At 64.6% G+C, this 8,844-nt stretch overlaps 2 protein-coding genes across 2 annotated transcripts in view; both read right to left on the bottom strand.

Annotated features, from left to right (window-relative positions):
• The window catches only part of GPER1 (G protein-coupled estrogen receptor 1), a 21,049-nt gene that overhangs the window by 9,938 nt on the left and 2,267 nt on the right, over positions 1-8,844 (bottom strand). The gene's annotated exons all lie outside the window — the stretch shown is intronic.
• Positions 128-8,844, bottom strand: part of GPR146 (G protein-coupled receptor 146) — a 25,115-nt gene continuing 16,398 nt past the window's right edge. The window contains exon 6 of the mRNA XM_014535272.1: positions 128-501. Coding sequence (XP_014390758.1) covers positions 128-501 — 374 coding nt within the window. The remainder of the gene's footprint in view (positions 502-8,844) is intronic.

Below are 8,844 nucleotides of genomic sequence, written 5' to 3'. Positions count from 1 at the left end.
TCCCTCGGGGGCAGAGCAGCCCGCCAGGCCCGCTGGGCAACCAGCAGGGTGAGGCATGCCAGCTCCAGGATGAGCGCGAGCCCGAAGCCCAGGCCGACGTTCAGGATTTCACACTCGGGCCAGGCGGTCAGCAGGTCCAGCTGGCACAGGACGGTCCTGTGCAGCTCCCGGGCATGCCCAGCAGGGCCACCACTGCCAGGGAGTCTGCCAGGGAGCTGCAGAGGGCACAGCCCCCCAGGGCCGCCAGGCCCCCCACACGCCTCGGAGTCGCCTGGGTGGCCGGGTATAGACAGGATGGGGCGCCCTGCAGCAGGAACACAAAGAGCATCGCCAGCTGCACGTACTGGGCATTGAAGTAGCAGGTGTTGGACAGGAAGGAGAGGGCGGCACAGCCCAGGTGGGTGGTGGCCAGGTAGTCGGCCAGGTGGCGACGGTGAGCGAGAGGAGTGCCAGCACGTTGGTGACCGTGAGGTCCACGAGGAACATGTCCAGGCCCCCAGCCTGGCGCAGCCCCAGATGAAGGTGGTCAAGTTGAACAGTCCAGTTGCCAAGCTCACAGACCCACGCAGACCTGCATGCACCTGGCGATGGCGCCCTGCGAGGCCATGACGCCCTGCACCGCCGGGAGACGCGGCTGGGGTGCCGGACCCAGGACATGGGGGGGGGCCATCTCAGCACACGGCTGCAGCAGGCACCACAGGGTGATGGAGCCTGGTGGTGACTGGGGGTTCTCTCCCCCTCCCCCCTCCATACCCTCCCCCCACACTGCTCCTTACACTGTAACGAAGCAGACGAGGCTAGGAGGTAGCTCTGCTGTTTGTCCAAAGGAAACTGAAGACAGTGAGATGGGAAACTTAATTCTACAGCAGTGGTTCCCAGACTTACTTGGCCTACCGCCCCTTCCAGAAAAAATGTTACTCAGCCCCTGGAAATTAATTTTTTTAAAACTTTAATAGCAGTTACTCATCGCCCCCAAATGCACCTGTGGCCATCACTGCCCCCCTGGATCGCTGCAGCGCCCACTTTGGGAATCACTGTTCTACAGGAATACCCGGCGCCCAGATCCCTGCGGCCGGTGGGCGGCCAGGCTGCAGACCCGGGGTCGGGAGTAGCGAGGGTGTACAGCCTCTCCCCGTGTGGGCGGTAGCGCCCACTTTGGGAATCACTGTTCTACAGGAATACTCGGGGCGCCCGGGTCCCTGCGGCCGGTGGGCGGCCAGGCTGCAGACCTGGGGTCGGGAGTAGCGAGGGCGTACAGCCTCTCCCCGTGCGGCGGCTGGACTGTGTCGGAAAGCCTGGTCCTCACACACACAGGCTGCTGGGTGTTGCTGTGGGCTTTTCTCTCTGTGTTGTGCGATGTGGCATGTGGAGCCAGAGCAGCCATCCCAGGGGACTGCCTCGCTCGTCTTGTTCCTCGAAGCTTTGGCCTGGGCCAGGCACGGTCGTGTCACAGCTGCGTGTCACGTGAGCAGGACAGCGGCGCCCTCTCCCCAGGAACCAGGGTGCGGACCTCGTGTCTGACGCAGCCACCAGCTGTGTGTGGCCACGAGTCGCCCGCTCCGCTTGGGGTGCCAGTGGGAGTCCTTGCTCCTTTCAGGCACGCACCCTCCTTCCTCGTACAATGCCCATCTCCTCCCGGGTCAGACAGGGCCTGGGTTCTGCGAGTCTGCTTCCGCATCACAGTCCCTTGATCCCACTGAAACCTCACCCTCTGAACTGGGCTTTAGGGCGACGGCGTCATGGGCACCCGCTGTGCCTGTTAGGCCGGAACCCTGCTCCCTGGACTGACCCTGCGTCCCCAGGCCGCGCCGGGCGGGACTCACGCTGCTGCGGGTGATGGTCTCCATCTGCCTGTGCTCAGGTGGTGAGCGGCGGCCCAGACAGGAGCAACGCGGAAATTAAGACGAGTGACCAGGCCGAGAGGAAGCCGTTTGCAATGTCTCCTTAATTAGGGTGAATCGGAAGGCACTTCTGAGGACATTGACGGTCGGTCAGGAAACAGCATTAGGCCGTCCCTGTGTCCGGACTCTGCAGCCGCCGCGGTGCAGCGCTTCCTGGGCGCTGTCTTCGCCTCCACCCTCCCTCGCCTGTGGCCGTCAGCTCTGCCATCTGACGTGTTCAGCAGGGTCACCCCCCAGTGGATGGAGATGTGCGTGTCCTGGTCTGGCCTCAGCCCGATGGGCAGGCTTGTGGGCTGCCTCTTGCCTTGTTCTACGCTTTCTCCAGAGGCGAGGGGTCTGCCGGGGGGAGGTCCAGCTGGACCGTGTCTCCTCCTGCCCCCACCCATAGTGACAGGCCATGGCCTCAGGGTCCACAGATAGGACCCACCTGCTGGCCAACGTGGGCCACTAAACTGGGATGGCAGCCCCCTTTACAGCAGCGCCACACAGGCACCTGGCCCAGGGTGGGCGCCAGGCACGGCCGCTGACAGGCATGGCTCTGCCCTCCTGCATGCCCGGTCCTGCTGCGGCCTCTCACCCATGCCCAGCTCTCAGTTGGAACAGGCCGGACCCCCAGGAGCCGGAGGTGATGCTCAGGGGGGCTTGGCAGGAGCCTCGTCTCCCGTGCTGGACCCCCTCTCTGCTCTCCACCACTTCTGGATTTTTCTTGGAAAGGTAATAGGACTAGTCCCCAGTCCACACCCCCCTTCCTGGCTCCTTTATACCCTGGGCTTCTCTGGCCTTGACCGGCTTCCCTCCAGCCAGTGCAGCGGCCGGGGGGGCTCCCGGGAGGCGAGGCCTTGGTGACATCAGCAGGCTGGCTGAGTTCTCCCCAGGAGCCGGTGCTGATGAAAGCCTTTCTGTGGGAGCTCATCAGACACCGCGGGGACGGGGGACCCCCCTGACAGCGGGGCGCTTGGTTGCAAATGACAGCATCTAGGCCTAACCCTAGATGGTTTGGCTCAGTGGATAGAGCGTCGGCCTACGGACCAAAGGGTCCTCAGTTCGATTCCAGTCAAGGGCACGGACCTGGGTTGCAGGCTTCTCCCCATCCTGGGCCCTGGTCAGAGCTCGTGCAGGAGGCAACCCATCGATGTGTTGCTTTCACATCCATGTTTCTCTCTGTCTTTCCCTCTCCCACTCTCTCAAACCAATGAAAAAATATCCTCAGGTGAGTAACAACGACGACAAAAAATTTACACGCAGCACAGCTTCCTGGTGTGGGTGTGTCCTGCACAGGCATCTAGTCACAGAGCCACCCCTCTGGTCCTCTGGTCAGTCCAGTCCCATCCTCCACCCCAGGCCCGCAACACTGCTTTCCATCCCTGTGTCTGACTTCCCCAAAATGTCCACACGTGTGGCCTTTGGCGTGCACGGAGACTCGCCGTGATGCGTGTCAGAGCCTCATTGCTGGGCAGCCTTGGACCGTGTGGATGTCGCGTGCTGGTGTGTCTGCTCACCCGCTGAGTGACGTTTGGCCATTATGAATACAACTACTATAAATATTTGCATGCAGGTTTTTATGACAAACTAGAGGCTCAGTACACCTCGGCCTGGCCTGTGCCCTCTCACAGTCCGGGACCCCTTGGGGGATGTCTAAGGCCCGGTGCCTGGATTCAGCCCCATCCCCGCAGGCCAGGCTGAGGGACCCCACCCATTCATGCACCTGGCCGGTTTTGGCCCGATCTCCACAGGCCAAGCCGAGGGACCCCGCCAGCTTTACACTGCCGCAGCCAGCTTTACACTGCCGCAGCGGGCGTGACCTGCCGAAGTGAAGGTGGCGTGGGGCGTCTGGCGCTCTTCTCTCGGCGTCACGCAGACTTGCCGGGGGTGCGGCCCGAGCCCGACTGCTGAGCGGTGTTGGGCTGTGGGTGCAGCCTTGGTTTGTCCATTTGCTGTTTGAAGGACGTTTGAGTTACTTCCAGGTTTGGGCTCCGTGTCCTCCCCTGTGGGTGGAAAACCAGGCCCACAGTCTCCATGGCCAGGTCCGAGCCCCGGACAGCGCAATGCAGACGTGCCCCCAGGCCCCAGGAGGGCTGACGGGGTCCTGGCTCAGCTGGACTGCTGGTCGCCCCTCTCAACCAGCAGGGCCCGCGCAGCTGCTGTGCCCCTGCGTCCAAACACTAGGAGACACCCTGCTTCTCTCTGGGGCCCGCCTGGAGTCTAAGCAGCTGCCCTTCTCAGAGGAAAGCTTCGCTCCAGCCTCCGCCATTTAACACAGCGCCCCAGAGAGAGGGACGCAGGGGAGGGCTGGGCGGGTGCTGCTGCCAGGGACCACACTCACCTGTGCGCTGCTCCAGCTGCTCCTGCCCCTCCTGTGCCCCTCCTGCCCCTCTCCTGCCCCTCTCCTACCCCTCCTGTGCTCCTACCCCTCCTGCTCCACTCCTGCCCCTCCTGTGCCCCTCCTGCCCCTCCTGTGCTCCTGCCCCTCTCCTGCCCCTCCTGCCCCTACTGCCCTGCACCTGGCTGGGCCTGCCCGCTCTTGCCCTGCTCCGGCCGAGCCAGGCCTGCCAGGGGTCTCCCAGGCCTGTCTCTCCTCGCAGCCTCACCCTATCCTGCACTGCTCTGTGCTCATGGAAAGCAGGCAGGCGCAGAAACCTACAGTTCTGTAAGGAAAACAGGAATTCGGTCTTAATTCAAACCACACGCGGTATTTTAAGCAGAGTATGGTCTGGCCATGTGACCAGAGACGTTCAGTTGGACTGGGAGGGGCCGCTGTGCAGACAGAGGCTGTGTGTGTGCCTGGCTCCCGGCGGCTCCTGCAGCTCCACACGCCGGCCCCGCAAACAGTCCCTCCCGAGCGCTGGCACCGCCTGCACGAAAATAGGACCCAAACCCCACCCCACACACAGGGTGTGCTCGCAACCTGCCTAGTCCCGGCCCGGACGCGCCGGCCTCCGCACCAGCTCGGGCCAGTGCTAGGCACCCAGAGCGGGCTCTCCTCTCCCTCCCCGGTGGGTGTCGCCGCTTCTCCCTCCTGCCCCGCAGGTGGTGCTGAGCCCCTGCTCGTGGGCAGGGTGAGGGCGCCGTGCCAAGACCATGGGAAAGTAGGTTCCCGGCATCCGTCGCCAGCACGTCCTCGCCATGCCTGGCAGGAGCCGGGCACCAGGCAGGTAAGAGTTGGAGGGAGTAACTGAGGACGAGGTTGGCCGGTGGGCATGGCAGGGAGCCGGCACCGTCCTGAGGGAGCAAGAGCTTCCCCCGCAGCTTGTCCCTGCCAGCACCTTGGGAAGCGTGAGGAGCCGTTCCCTTTGAACACCTCCCCACTGGCGGTGCCCCTTCCTGATGCTCGCCCTGTGAGGGTACAAGCTTGGGGGACTTTCTAAGCAGCGCCAGCCCATCTGGGGTCCCTGCAGGCACCTGTGGCCGCGGATGTGGGAAGAACTACGCTGGAGCGCTCGCCAGCTTGGAGTGGTGAGGGCACGGCGCATCCCCTGGGCTGGAAGCCTGAGGCTGGGCAGCTGGGCCCCTGTCAGCCCCTCTGTCCTGGATCCTCCCAGCTTCTGGGAGCTGAGGTGCCTTGTTCTAGGGCTCCGTGGACATCAATCACACCCCACCCCCGTCCTGTGCACCAGCCTCGAGTCCAGCCCCGAGAGTGCACTCAGGCCAGTGTGGGAGGCAGGCCCTGAGCTGCTCCAACAGCTGGCGGTCCCTCAGCCCCTGGTCTGACTCAGGACCTGCAGGGACAGGGCACTGGGTCCCAGGCCCCGAGGCGGCCCTGCTCGGTGAGGTCCGCAGGGAGGCTGCGGAGCCGGGCAGGGTCGTGGCTCTGAGTCCCTGCCCTGCACTTAGAGCTGTGACTGCGGCCTGTCCCTTCCCGTCGTTGCACACGGCTGCTGTCAGGGCCCTTGAGAGGGTGGAGCGGGTGGGGTGAGAGGAGAGTGGCCGCCGCCCAGGGGTGCCGGCTCTGCTTCCATCTGCTCGTGTTGGTGGCGGTGGCGGTGCCCCTTCCTGACGCTCGCCCTGCGGGGCCTTGTCCACAGCGTGAGTGACACCTGCGCCCCTGGAGGAGGAGCCTGGGGCCCAGGAGGCAGTACCCCTGCACTCGGGGATTCAGGGGTTCTGGCCCGGCTCCCTGTGTGTGTGTGTCCCCCCCCCCCCGACTTGCAAGAAGCCCCATGCAGAGGCCTCAGGGGTTCTGGCCCGGCTCCCTGTGTGTGTGTGTCCCCCCCCCCCGACTTGCAAGAAGCCCCATTTGCAGAGGCCGCGTCCGGCTGTGAGGCCTGGTGTGGCTTTGGTCCCTCCTGTCCACAGGAGGAGGATGTGTCCCCTGGCGCTGCGGCTGCTGCTGGCAGGACAGTGTAGCCTCGCCGGCCCCGCCCACCGGCCTGAGGCCCGAGCCTGAGCCCTGCTCCCGTGTGAGCCAGACAAAGGTGGCCTCTAGACTCTCAGTCTTCGAGTGCAGAGCAGAGCGCTCAGGCGCTGGGGCGTGCGAGTGGCTTGTCCTCGCTCCTCCACGTCTCCGCTCCCTGGGCCTGACTTCCCACTTGGATCCTCTGTGCCCCAGGCCACTGCTCTGAGTGGGGTGGGTGGGGTGCAGGGAGGCAGGATGTGCTGTGTCCGCCTCATGGCCTGCGGAGCCCAGACTGGGGCCCAGACTGCGCAGACGGGAGGCGTGCGTGTGAGCGCCGGGAGCAGTGAGGGGTGAGCAGGCCGTGACCTCGCTCCCCTGCAGGAGCGCCGGATCCCAGGCGGAGAGGTGGCACCCAGACCCTCCCCGTTCCCTCAGCTCTCCTTTCCCGGCTCCAGGCCTTGCCCGGGTGTCCGGAGGCAGCTGGCAGCTTGTTTTACGGATCAGGGCCTCTTCCCTGGTCCTCTGGGGGCCAGGCTGCGTGCTCCCACGGCCCACCCAGGAGGGGACATCCGTGGGCTGGGAGCCTCCCCACCGCCTCTCACACCCTGGGGCGCCGTGGACGTGAGCATGGTCCACGCAGCCCCCAGGGGCCACGGATGCGGGAAGGACGAATGTGGCAGATGCAGGTGCTGCATCCGCACGTGGGGTTATTGCTCGGCCTGGAAAGGAGCGGAGCCCCCACACGCTGCGGCCGGTGGGGCAGCCCCGTGGCAGGAGGCAGGAGGCAGGAGGCAGGTGCGTGCTGCGGCCAGGGCTGCCTCTTGCGCCCTTGCCCACAGAACCAGCACCATGCCTCTTTGTCTGGACTTGGTCGCTCAGGCCTATTGAACAGCTTCCTCATTGGAGGTGTCGTCCGCCTACTGTGTCATCCCCCCGTTTAGAATACAGCTCAGTGATGTTCCGTAGCTCACAGAGGTGTGCAGCCATGACCACCGTCCGCGTTTGGGGACAGCGCCCCAGCTCCTCGCTGCCCTGCAGGCTGCTGGGTGCCTTCCCACCCTGCTGCTCTTTGATTGGCAGCAGAGAACCCAGTCCCAGGCCAGGCCACCAGGTGGCGCTGACATCCCGCGGGGCTCCTGCTCACAGACTGGCAGCCCTGGGTTCCTCCTCCGCTTCTCGCCTCGTCCTGGCCAGGGACCTGTGGGGTCTCCGACGTGGGGCCTCAGGAAGGGGTCTTCTCAGCCGCTCAGGGGGCTTGGGGTTCTTCTGAAGAGAACATTTTAGGGTTGTTTGCATGGCTCCTACCCTCCTCCTGATCCTCCCACTTGTCTGTCTGTCTCTTCAAACGACAGGCTAGCGGGCAGTCCCAGCGTAGCAGAGGCCAGGCCTCGGGTCTGCTGGCCCTTCCCATTGCCTGTGTCATCTCACAGCTGTTTCTCTGCCGTCGTGGTCCGTGCGTCAGGTGCCGCCACGGAAACTTCGTGCCTCGCCCTCGCCAAGCCCACACCCCTTCCCCTCCTGACCCCAAGGCTGTGCAGGCCTGTCCTGCAGCACGTGTGTGTGTGCATGTGTCAGTGTCGCGCTTGTGTACGTGTGCATGTGTGCGCCACGTGAACGTGTGTGCGCAGTGTGCGTGTGTGTGCACGGTGTGTGCGTGTGTGCGCACGGTGTGTGTGTGTGCGCGCACGGTGTGTGCACGGTGTGCGTGTGTGTGCGCATGGTGTGTGTGTATGCACGGTGTGCACGGTGTGTGTGCGCGCATGGTGTGCGTGTGTGCGTGTGTGCGCCACGTGAACGCGTGTGCGCATGGTGTGCGTGTGTGTGCGTGTGTGCGTGCACATGGTGTGCGTGTGTGTGCACGCATGCAGAGCAGCACCAGGTATACTGAGTGTTTCTCCCTGCGGCTGTGGGTGTGATTGTAAAAGCAGAATTCAATGTGACCTCTGAGAGCCAGGAGGATCTGGCTGTGTCCACAGGGGACAGTTTCTGAAGGACACTCGCGTCCAGTTGCTGGGAATACGTGGGGGGGTGCCCTTTGCTCTCCACTGGCTGGGGGTGGGGGGGTGATCGCCTCCTGAGGTCATAGGGTTATAGCCTGAGCTGTGGTCACCACATTGGCAGCTAGGAGCTGTTAGCAGCCTCCTGTCATGGCACAGACCCAGTTCCTCCCTCAGGAGCCGGGGGTGGGGGGCGTGCGGGGGGCTCCCTCTGACTCGGGTCTCGCTGCCTCCTCTGCCCTGAGGCAGGTCCGTCGGTGGCCACTGCGGGGAGCTCTGCATACGCGCCTGCTCAGCTGCAAGCGGTCACCCTGGAAGGCGTGTCCGAGTCGCTCCTGCTTAGAACTTCAGGTGCGCACGCTGGGTGCTGCAGCAATGAGCGTTCTTGTTTCCAGGTTCCCGCCCCTCCCTCCCTTCCTGGACCACAGTGCAGCGCCGGCCGCTGGTTCCTGCGCCCGCAGCTCTCTGGTGCTCCCTCTGAGGCCCCTGTGCCCGTGGGGACCCCCGGCTGGTTCTGGAGCACAGACTTGGTCACCTGCTCTGTGGCCCTGTCTCCTGTGAGCAGCAGAGGTTCCGGGGCCTAGGAATCCCTCAGGACACGTGTCCTTCCCCC

This window comes from Myotis brandtii, unplaced genomic scaffold (genome assembly GCF_000412655.1).
Source record: "Myotis brandtii unplaced genomic scaffold, ASM41265v1 scaffold1408, whole genome shotgun sequence".
NCBI lineage: Eukaryota > Metazoa > Chordata > Mammalia > Chiroptera > Vespertilionidae > Myotis > Myotis brandtii.
The sequence above is the reverse complement of the archived record's forward strand: the minus strand, read 5'-3'. Positions and strand labels throughout refer to the sequence as shown.